This window comes from Anolis sagrei, chromosome 6 (genome assembly GCF_037176765.1).
Source record: "Anolis sagrei isolate rAnoSag1 chromosome 6, rAnoSag1.mat, whole genome shotgun sequence".
In the NCBI taxonomy this organism is placed as follows: domain Eukaryota; kingdom Metazoa; phylum Chordata; class Lepidosauria; order Squamata; family Dactyloidae; genus Anolis; species Anolis sagrei.
In genome coordinates this window covers 85,654,877-85,667,027 of record NC_090026.1, presented here as the reverse complement: position 1 = coordinate 85,667,027, position 12,151 = coordinate 85,654,877, and the positions used below count along the sequence as shown (strand labels likewise).

Below are 12,151 nucleotides of genomic sequence, written 5' to 3'. Positions count from 1 at the left end.
CATCAATACCTATTATCAATCAGACAATATAATACTGGAGCCTAAGCAGGTATCACTGTTTTATACTTATATTATTTTTCTGCATAGCTAACTGAAACCCACTATCAATCGTGAGAATAATTTTTTATTGATTAACCAGTCAGTCTTATCAAAACAGACAGTGCAAACACAACATACAACATACATCTAGTCCTCTTAAAATAAAATACAAATATACAGTGTGTGTTAGCTTGAAACCAATATAGCTTACCTGTAGATATATACATCAACTATCCTCATTTCTCCTACACTGCAGCCCAATCTGATCTATGTACTCCGATCTCCTTTTAGCAGCTTTAAACAAATAATGGAAAACTCCCACGATCAATCAGTCCCTTTGTCTTTTTTGAGGACATGTCATTTAATCATGTTGCAAATTATGCATGGTAAAATTTGAGCATGCTTCTCACGCTTGAGATTGGGACAAATATTTAGTTCATTAAATTGTATGGGTGATTTCAAGTCACAAACTTTTCTCAACCATCTCAAACAATAAATGACACTAAGAAAGTGGAAAGATGCTTATGATATAGCTGCAACAAATTCAGGACAAGAAAGATTCATACTTCCTCAATTGTAAAATGATGGCATTTATCATATAGTGATGATTTTGTTATTGTAGTTTAAATTTAATATGTTTGCTATTCTTTTCGTCATTCTTTCATAAGTTGTTTCAGTGTGCCTTCCCAGAATAAGGAAACTCCCAGCAATATGTCCCTAAATGCACTTTATTAGTGATCTAAGATTGTCTGCACATTTCATCCCTCTCCTAAACTTCTATACCAGTTACATGACACCTTGTCATGCCCAGCATTATTTTTTAAAAATTTTAATTATTACATTTGGCCCAGCCATAGGTTTTTAAATGCATTGTGTTATTGTTAATGTTTATTGCTTATTTTGCTTATGAGTTTATTTATTGTTTTGTATTATTGTTGTTATTGTTTATTGTTGTATTTTGGGCTCGGCCTCATGTAAACCGCACAGAGTCCCTTGGGGAGATGGGAGCGGGGTACAAATAAAGTATTATTATTATTATTATTATTATTATTATTATTATTATTCTTTCCCCTTTGTTAATATTTTCAATATCTTGTCTCATATTCAGTTACTAAATCTCTATTCAGTTAGTTGATTTCTATCTGGTAATAACAGCAATAATTGATGTTGTGATCATTTATTTAATTGATCATTTAAAAGTCTACTAATATATATGTATGCAACCCTCCTTGAGTTTGATATCAGGAGCCTCCATGAATACCCAAATCCAAGGATGTTTAAGTCCCATTATATACAACAGTGTAGTAAAATGGTATCCCTTATATGAAATAGCAATATCAAGGTTTGCTTTTACATTAAAAAAAATATTTTCAAGCTGTGGATGCTTGAGTGCAGAACACATGGATAGAGGCAGTCCAACAATATTCACCTATGTCTTGTTTGACAAGTATTCAAAAAGTATTGTCTATGTAACATAATACAGGGTCCCTGAACTAAGGGCCATGTATTGATATATTTCTGTTGTGTTAGTTTCCAGCAAACTGTAGTGAGAACATAGCAGTCAATGGATAATTAGTTCTTATGTATCTAGTATGAATGATTTTTTCCCAGTTTTTCTTCATTTCTTTTAAGTTGGTACTCCTATGGTACCATATTGTATTTCTTTCTTAGAAGGAAATACCTATGTGCTCTTCTGTGGAGGAAATAAGCAGCACATTTAAGAAAATTGTGGGATATTAGTTCAATTCTGTTCAAGCTGTGGGGAGCCACATGAGCAAATGGACAAACGCCCACTACCTTCAGAGACCAATTGCCAGCCTCTGTGATAAGTAATGGGTGTTCTGGCCATTCACAAAGGTGCCGACTACAGATGTTGCTCTTAAATACATGCTCCTTGTCCTCAGCTCATTGAAGCATAATGTACTATATTTGAAGAAAAAGAGATTTTAGGGTAACAAGGTGATATGAGTTAATATAATACTAACACAGCGTGCCTTCATTATAAAAAAAAGAGGAGTGATCTTGCCACCCTAACTGAATTCTGGTTCAGACTAATTTAGAAATATATATACCCAGCAAATTAGGAAAGTATGAATCACTGGATGAGGTGGAAAGGGAGAATTTGATTATATTCCCACCTCCATTATCAATTTGGTACATTTCCTTAGGCAGGCCGGTTAGTGCCTTCTATGACTGTTTGTTCTGAAAAACAAGGGAAACAATTCTATTTGTGTTAAGTACCAATATTGTTATTTATTGTGATGTTCTTCCTTGATGATGCTTAACAGGGAAAATCTAATGTTGGGTGATTTGCTGTCTCTTTCTCCACACTATTTGCTGAATGATTGCCACTGGATGAAAAGTGGCTCTTCTTTTATAAAGTCCTGAATTTAAAAAAAAAATCATCCACAATTGTTCTACGAACTGATAACTGTAGAGATTAAGTATTCTTATTTATTCCATAGTTAAGGACCTGTCAAAGAGGAAGAGTACCTTCAAATATTAAAGGAGAGCAGGTAAAATGTTTGAATGGCTTAGATTGTCCAAATGGCATTCATCAAGTGAATCTATCCTCCTAGCTAAAGTCATTCACTTTTAGGCCACCATTCTGTTAATATTTAGTCTATCCTGAATAAAACATATAAGTGTAGATGGCTTCATGCGATGCATTTAGGCTAAATCCAATTGTTAGTTGAACTAAAATAGACCCGCTGACTCAGCTGTTGACTTGTAAGCCAACATTTATGTAAATCTGCTTCATAGATCTTCTCTAGTTGGGACAAGCAATTGGATTTAGACTTTAATGTAACACACCATTACACTTAATTATGTGTATTAGTTCATGGAGAGGTTTGCTTGGTGTTAGTTTTATAATATTTTTTAAAGCAACCGGCTACTTCCTTCCATTGTATTTCCTAAGTTGCTCTTGAAACTTTTTGGTAGTCTGTAATTGACGGGTTTGTGAGAGATATTGTTCAAACCAAAATCCTCCTCCTCCTCATCATCTAAAAGCTCAAGTCAAAAACATAATGTCATATTTTATTGCATTGTACAATATATGCAATTTTGACTGAAATCAAGGTAAATCTAAAAGTCAATAGACTCTTTTTTCCAGAGTCCGGAACACAGAAAAAAATGTTAGGAAATACAGATTGTATTACTGCACAGATTTGCATCTATTCTATTTCTCACTCTACACAATTTTCTGAAAATCCGACCAGAGTCTATATTCATAAACTCTGTTCAAACATCCAAATAAAAATGTAAGACTTGGATATGTAAAAGTGGGCATGATCTCTCCTTTCCCCAATGCTTTTCACTAAGAAAGGATTGTAATCCAAAATATTTCTGTTTCTTTTTGAGTGAGGATTTCTTTTTGTACCATGAAAGAAATGAGTAAGAACACATTTTTTTAATTTACACTTAATGATCACACAGAGCTTAAGTAAAATAGGGGAACTATCACCTCAACTGTTATTTCATTTGTATTTGTATTATTTGTAACTGTAGTAGTTATATGCTCCTGTGTGTATTCATATTTTCAGAGAATCAGAATCCTTGAGTTGGAAGAGACCTTGTGGGCCATCCAGTCCAACCCCCTGCCAAGAAGCAGGAAAATTGCATTCAAAGCACCCCTGAAAGATGGCCATCTAGCCTCTACTTAAAAGCCTCCAAAGAAGGAGCCTTCACCATTTTAATGGTACAAATGTTTTTGTATCTATGAGAATTTGTTGTTCCATGCCTTCAAATCATGTTTGACTTATACTGGCATTAAGGCAAACTTCCACTCAAGTTTTCAAAACACAAATTGTTTTGGGGTGGTTCCCATTTCCAACATCTGAGAATGAGAATATGGGACATGCCCAAGGCCATACATTGGGTTTCCCTGGTATCTCAGAGTTCTCAAACCAACTACATAATGCCAGCTTTTCCGTAGAAAGATATACCAGCCTAACCACTAAAAGAGGACATCAAATGCAGCATGCATCATATCCCGCCTCTTAGGTGAACTTCAATACCATATTTCGTGAATCTTTGTACATAGATTTGAAATGGAATCAGTAATATATTCAGAACCAAACGCAAGGATATTTTGGTTCACATGTAACAGGAAATCCTGACTTACTTTTTTGAGAATGAACTTCTGCCCTCGATGGGAAACTAATTACAGTTCCTTGTGACACCCACGCTCGTTAAACTCTGATTATGTTTAAACTATGGCTGGTGAAAACAATATAGGGTGCATCTGTACTTACAAAGGTTGTAAAAGAAAATGAGAGGGCAGGAAAGGATTCAAATCCATTTGGTAACAATAACAATAATAATAATAATAATAATAATAATAATAATTTTATTGATTAGCCCTTAAGGCCATATCACAATATCAAACCAAATAACAAGGCTTGATAAGACTTGATTGCAATCTATGTGGTAAGTTAAAATAAGACACCGATAACAGTACAGTAAATAAATATGATAAGATATGATAAAACTGATAAAACTGAATATATATATTATATTTCCTTATCACCCCTACAATTTACCCTGATCAGCCCCACATATGTGGTTATGAAACATAATTTTTGGTTAAATACAGAACTGTTTCAGATGTTATTTTTGGGTCTTGGCCACACATAAAATATGTTTTTCTGATGTGAAATCCACAATACATTGTTCGTTTGCTGTATGGACCAAGGTAGAAGTCTCTGACCTTCTGATACAATTTACAATCAAATAATATGTGTGCTATATCCTCAATTTCTGGTGCTCTGCAGATACAAATCCATTCATTATAAGGCATGCTTAAATCTCCCATATATGACCATTGTTATCAAGCTGATCGAATCTAGCTTGAGTAAATACTTCCCTAAAATGTTTTGGCATTTTCATTTTTAGATATTTGACAAATTGGAAGGTACGTTTATATTGACTCGGCCATTTTAGGTTGGCAGTCTCACTGAGGGTGGCTATGTGTTTTTTTATGTCCAAAATTGTTTGTATAGCACTCTTATGGTTGTTGTTATAGTGACATACCATACTTGCCCATTACAACTAAAGCAGACATTTTTTTCTAGAAACGTTTTTTCCTGATTCTAGCACACATCAGAATTATATTTTCCTTAAAAAGAGGGCAATTCTCTTGGTTAATGTGTCACCACATCTTGTAAAAAATAAGCAAGCATGCAATAAAGTACACATTCTGATTTTTCTGGCTCTTGTTGCCATTATTTTTAATCATTAAAAAGTCACGAGGATTTGAAACTTCACAATGAAGACATGCTAAACTGTCAGCTGGAAGTACATGTAGAACTTCTATCTCATTTTTTCCCTGGTATTTATAATTTTTCAATAGTGCTGTCTCACACATTGTGTGGATCTTGTGTTATGAATTTTTATTAGAATGTCTTCCTGGACTGTATGCTCAATAAGACAACATGCCATTCAGCTTCAATAAGCAACTTTCATTAGGACTTGAAACTCTAAGCAAAAATGCTTCACATTGTAGAAGCTTGTTATGAATTGTTCTTTGGCAAGATAATGAATACAAATCTAGTTATTAAGAGTTGCATGAAATGAATAGAAAGCTCCACAGAGCTGATCACGAACACCTGCTTTGGATCTTAATTTTGTTTTAATGGGTGCATACTAAGACAATGCTAACAAAAAAGTGGAAGAAGAATATGTGAAGGAAAATCAATTTTGGATCAATACACAAATGTCACAAATGTTTCTTATTAATGCCTTCTGTCCTCAGGGCAGGATTAGTGACACTACTTTTTATCAAGGATTGCCAAAAGAAATAAAATATTGTTTCCAACAAATATTATTCAACAGATATGAGACTGAGATATTCTGGGAAAGCTAAATGAATTCGAAACATTTCTTCCTCGTGTTCAATTAATAAGATTTAAAAATAAAATTATGTTTGACTCACTATGAAAATATTCCCTTTTATTCAGATTGTTGCAGAAGGGCAGTTAATTATTTTTTATTAAGTCAAGGTTTTACAATATTAACCTAGTTGATAACAAAGGAGTGGGATTAGTTGTCCAATCTATTGCGTAGCTCTACACTGTTTTTAGTCCAATAAAGACATCTCAACCATTACGTAGTATCTTTTACAATTAAAGATACTGAAGAACCACCAAGTATGACGGAAGTTCCATGTTTCACATTATTATGAATTCAGAATCTGTTTTTAATACAATTTTATATATTGCTTCTTTTAAACAAAAAGTTTGTGAATTGAACAGAACAGAATGTTTTAAATTCATTCTATAAATGGATGCAATATGACACACATATACATATATGAGCACAATGTTATCATAATATATTAATTTCTAATAAAATAAAGACTTTGGTAACAGCATGGTTTTTAATATTTTTTTTGTAATAGATACATATTCCCTTTTATTATTTATTATAGATGAAAAATGAATAAATTAAAAAGCATATTTTCAGATTTGGAACATGGAACATTTCAAAAACTTTTAAGTATCAAAACAAACTTAGATGTATGCCATTAATATCCTATCATACAGATTTTTTTCTTTATTAGGATGCAGACTTTGGTTATGTTGTATAATACTGTGATTATTACCTAAGATAATAAGACATAAGCTTAATGCAATAGGTTCCATGGTTATTTTCAAACACCATTAGAAGGCAATTTTTAATATCCCTGAAACTAATGTAAACAGTCTACCTTTGGCGACAAAATCATAAATGCCCTCTCCAACCAATCACTTTAGTTCAATTAGACTTTAGATATACACAAAAATTAACCTTTAAGAAATAAAAAGTATCACATCATCAAACTCATAATCTGGTTATATGATTTAATCACATCCCTATCAGCACAATCCTATGAATAGCTTTTGAGAGCAATTCCCAATGAGTTCAATGAAGTTTCTTCTAAGATAAGTAGGACTAAGACTGCAGGAATAAGCCCTATTGAACACAAAATGATTGACTTCTCAGTAAAGATGCATAAGGCTAGACTGTTAAATAAATAATTTCACAACATGGAACGTCTGTGTTTATGTCATTAAAAATACAGCACCTGAAACAGTAAAGGGATTCTTATTAATTCTGGCACATACTTGTGTTTAAATCTTTCTCAGAAATATTAAATATTGTGCTGTTGGGAATTCAGCTGATACATATAATGTAAGAGGCACACATATTTTAAAACTGGTTATCAACTTCTCATCAAACTCTCATTTCCATTCACTTCGGAGCCAAGATCAACTTGTTGTGTACAGAGTAAAGTTGTATTTGTGACTTATAGTTATTTTGTCCTTAGTTATTTCTATTTTTGGCAAAATCCAATTCTTAGCACTTTGGGAACTTTCCCGTCTGGCATTTTATTCTTTGCACTTACTGAATTTTAACAATCTCTTGACTTCATAAATGTTAATTAGACCAGACTTTCTTCAGATGCAAAGACTGAGCAAAATACTCTATTTTAACAAGGATGTGTTTGAATAATGAACTGCTTGCTGAAGAGAAACTTTTTTTCATCCACACTAGACAAGCACTGAACGAATAAAATATACTAGTATCATACAATCACTTGCATGCAGAGATATAGGAGACAGATTGCTGGTATCAACATGAAAGAAATTGCAAGTAACTATAGTTTAAACCCCTTCCCCAAATTAAAAAAAGAAAAACATTTCCAATCACCTAGCAACATCTGTTGCTGCAGTTTTCAATTCCGAGCAAGTAATCGTCACATTCAAAGATGCAACTGAGAGAAACGCAAGTGTTAAAGCAAGCCGAGGGGAAAGACAAAGGTGGATTTTAACATCAGTCTCATTTTATCTGTGATTAAGAAATGCCAAAATAAATGCCCCCTACCTTTCTTCTGGGAGTACGATGGTGACTGAGAGTACGATGCTTTTTCTTCAGCGAAATATTCAGGTTGGCTGTACTGATGCAGGGCCATGTCCATATCAGAGTACTCGCTTTTAAAAACGTTTCCAGGGTAACTACAGGTATAAGGCTGATTCACCGCCCAGGCCTGTTCCATATATATGTTATTATTCTGCAGGACCTGTGCATCACAACTGCTGTAACTCTGACTATCTTCGATATAAGTGCAATAATCAGTGGACTGCATGTAGCAGTTGCTGCTGGCAGCTGGGTGAGCTTCATAGATTTCTTGCATGCAATAGTTCATTTTGTTAACCTGTCTCAGCCTACACTTTACATATGCACAAACACACCCTCACATGCATATACACAACAGGATGCATACGCATGGAAGAGGGAAGGGTGCATGCACAAGACCACGAAAGTCAACCACAAAATTGTATGTTTAACTTTAGAGCGGCACCTGATGGGCTAATACCCTATTTATGTTAGGGATGGACTGAGAGCTTTCCTGCCAGTCAAACATAACGAGAAGCAGATTCACGACAGTCAAAGGTTCTTAATCTGTGACTGTATGTTAATTCCAAGAGAAGATGGCAGGTAGTATTGGTCACCAGGCAAAGAGGCAACGCCCAGCCGGACCCCTGGTTGTGCTATTTTTTTCAGGGGGTGGGAAAGGGGGAATAATTATTTTATAATGCTATTTCCATTCCCCTTTCAGTATGATTAGAAATAATTACAAAGGCAAGGATACAGCTATGCCATTGGAACTGTCAACTTAAGTGTGAAGCATCACAAAGAACGCTTAGGGAATCTGAGAGATGATAGGCTCAAAATCCAGAAATCAATAATCCTGTTTTTTAGCATTAGCCCCAAGAAAATCCAATAGTGCTATACTGATGACTTAGGCAGTAAGTCTAGTTTTTACAAAAATTTAGCGTCTAAATCTGTCATCCTCTTTATTGATTTCAATTGACAGAATTATCTGCGTGAACTTTTCATGCCTTACACAACCATAGGATGAACTCCCAGCTGCTCGCTAATTTAACACGTTTGCAAGAAAGCAGCTTTTTCAAACTTCAATGACTTTAGAAGGCAATTTTTATTGAATCCAACAGGTGGGAAATTTCAAAAGACGCCATCTTAATCAGCAAAGAATACTGCTTAAAATGTTAAAGTTAAGCTTAATTGGTTGCCAGTTAGATGTCATTAAATTGCTTTCTTCTGATGATTCAGTAATGAACCAATGGCTGTTTTTGCATCTGCCTCATTCAAACATAAATGTCATGAACATTTCAAGAATCATTACACAATTGCTATCAATAATTAGAGGAAATCTTAGAACAAGAAACATGTTTCTCAATCATTCAGGCCAAGAAGATAATTTAAACTTCAAAATTACACACCTCTCTCACATTCTCGTTATCTCTATCTCTCTGCAATGCAATACAATCCACACAATTACCTGAGAACAATTCCTACTGAAATGAAGTCAGTGGGCCTCTCTGTATAGATACATATAGGATTGCACTGCCAGCAATTCTAGATAATACCATTACCACCAGAAAAATACTTAATTCTGTACTACTTTTCCCTGCCTCACTGCTATGAAACAATGAAATGTTCCTGACATTTTTAAACATTGATTTTGGGATAGAAACAAATATTAGTGCAACCCTTTGCCTTTCTATTAAGTAACTCCCACTGAGGTCATACAAGTAAGCATGTATAAATAGGACCATGCTGTGAATTTTCAAAAAACCCTACAACTATAAATACATCTCCCATACTACGTCCTTCATCCTTGTTTAATTTTTAAGGACGATGTTAGCAACAGAGAAGGAAGCTGCCTTAAGTTATATTATTTGGGAAAATGTGGGATATCAGTGAATGTAATGAATGAATGAATGAATGAGAACTATTTTAACTTTGTGATTGCAGTTGTTGTCATAAATATGTACAATCACCAAGACAATAATAATTTTTCAGAGATACACATTTGAAAAACTGCTATGGTCTTCCTACAGATTAATTGTTATGCTAAATATCGGACAATGGAAATGTTTGCCAGGCAAGGCCACTGCAGATAGTAGTGTAATGGCAAGGGCAAAATGCCCATGGGTGCAATACAAATGGAGAGGATGGTATGAAAAGTCATCAGTTTCAAGACAAAACATAGCCACATCAGATCTTGAGCCTTTCAGGAACTAGTAGGGCAGCTTTCTCTAATAATGGGAATGTCTTTCTCTTCCACTCCTTCACCATGACTATGTTCCAATCCAAAAGTGATTTATGTCAACATAAAGGAGTGCTATGCTGGCCTAAGTCATCAAGAGAATTCCAGTCTTTATTTTGAGAGCCTCCCCTTAATATTATTAAGGGGCAGGGATGCAATGGCTTTCCTTCATACTAAAGTTTAGAGGACTTTCTATGTGTAGACACAATAACGCTGTATTTCTCAAATTCTAACCTTCTAAATGTTTTGGACTTCAGTTTCCAGAATCCCTGATTATTGGCCAAGGTGCTGAAGTTTCTGGAACATCTGAGCTTGGAAATCCCTGGAATGATGCATTAGAAAAAGCATAGTTCAGAATTGATAGGTGGGAGCCAGATTTCGTGACAGAGGACCTCATCACATTAAGGATGGGATTTTACATGCATCATGGCAAATCCAGCAGAGCCCTGTGGAGGGAACCCATCACCCCATGCCCCACATCACTCCTCATCCCATCCCACGGAGGGAACCGTCACCATGCTTCACTTCACTTGCACCAGGGAGTCTCACCAAAAGTAGACTGACATTGTGGGATGGGAACCAGTGGGGTCTGCGCCGCAAGTGAAGTGAAAGTGTCATATGACAGTCAATTTTGCCCGTCTGATGAGGCCTGGCGTAAGCTTACAGAGTCCTATAGATTTCAATATTGCTCAAAGTATGGGTATATTTAAAGCCAACCTGATATTTTATATATATTACATTTATATTTTGTTTCCTAAAAATTAAATCAGACATCAATATAGTTTTTTTTACAAAAGATATAGCACCATCTTTAAAAAAAGAATCTAGTTTCAAGTAAAGATGAATTTAAAGTACATTTAATTCTACATTCATTTCTCAAGTCTGAATCAATGATTTTTAAATTAAACACACTTAACTAAAACTTGTGGGAAGCCATCTTATACTGAATCAGAGTATTGATTGGTCTGGTTAGCCTGGCCCTGTCAACACTGACTGGAGTGGTTTTCTAATAATTTATGCAGGAGTTTTTCCAGACCTGCTTGCTTATAAAAACTAGGGACTGAATGCAGATCCTTCTGCGTGCAAATAGATCCCCTCATTACTGAGTGTCTCCTGAGGGCCTCTGAGTTATTCACAGCAAAATAATTGTTAATATTCGGTGCTTGGTCCCCATGTGAGCCACCCCGAGTCCCTTCGGGGAGATGGTGGTGGAGTATAAAAATAAAATTATTTATTATTCAGTTTCTAACATTGCACCAGCTTCGCCTAATGGACAATCAAATTTGTCATAAGGTTTTATTTTGGCATCAAGCACTACTCACAGAAATGTCTCACAGGCCTCTCAAGAAATTTTTGATTTATTTTATGCCTAGAACCTTTTTTTGTCTCATGCTTTTAGTGTTTTTAAATTTTTTTACAAAGATGTAATCAACTATGATTTTCTCTAGGCAATATATATGTGTGTGTGATTTATTGGTACATTTTCCCAAAAGGTCATTTCTATCTAAAAAGCATTAGCATTCATCCAAATTTTAATCCATGTAGTTGCTCTCTATAAAAGAACCAACCCTCCCACAGTAAGGATTTTTTTTTTGCCTCCCACAATAATGTATATTGGTTTACATGGCTGCGTTCGTTTCCTTCATTAGCACTTAAGTTTACTGTTCACATGAAAAGTAACTAGTTTGTTTCTTCTATGTGTAAACCTATAAAAGAAATTTGATATCTGAAAACTGGAAAATGCTCACTAACACATTTTGGTAGTTTCTATTATGAAAATAGGATGCATCCCCCCCCCTCCCACCCTTCACATTCCAACTTCTATAGTGGAGATTCTTTGTTTTCATGGAAGAATCCAATAGGATTTAGAATTGGGACTTGTATTGAGCTCAGATAGAGAACTTCTGTGTGGCCCAAGAAGAACCTGGAATGATACTTTAATTTTTTAAATGTGTAAATCCACTGTGAGCTGTTGTGAAAATATAATACTAATAG

The 12,151-nt window shown here is 34.8% G+C and overlaps 1 protein-coding gene across 7 annotated transcripts in view; it reads right to left on the bottom strand.

Annotated features, from left to right (window-relative positions):
• The window catches only part of THRB (thyroid hormone receptor beta), a 233,891-nt gene that overhangs the window by 39,288 nt on the left and 182,452 nt on the right, over positions 1 to 12,151 (bottom strand). The window contains exon 1 of one of the 7 annotated variants that reach the window (XM_060781918.2): positions 7,906 to 8,465. The exons of the other annotated variants lie outside the window; for them this stretch is intronic. Coding sequence (XP_060637901.1) covers positions 7,906 to 8,227 — 322 coding nt within the window. The 5' untranslated portion in view covers positions 8,228 to 8,465. Of the gene's footprint in view, positions 1 to 7,905; positions 8,466 to 12,151 lie in introns of those variants that run through there. 7 annotated transcript variants of the gene reach the window in all.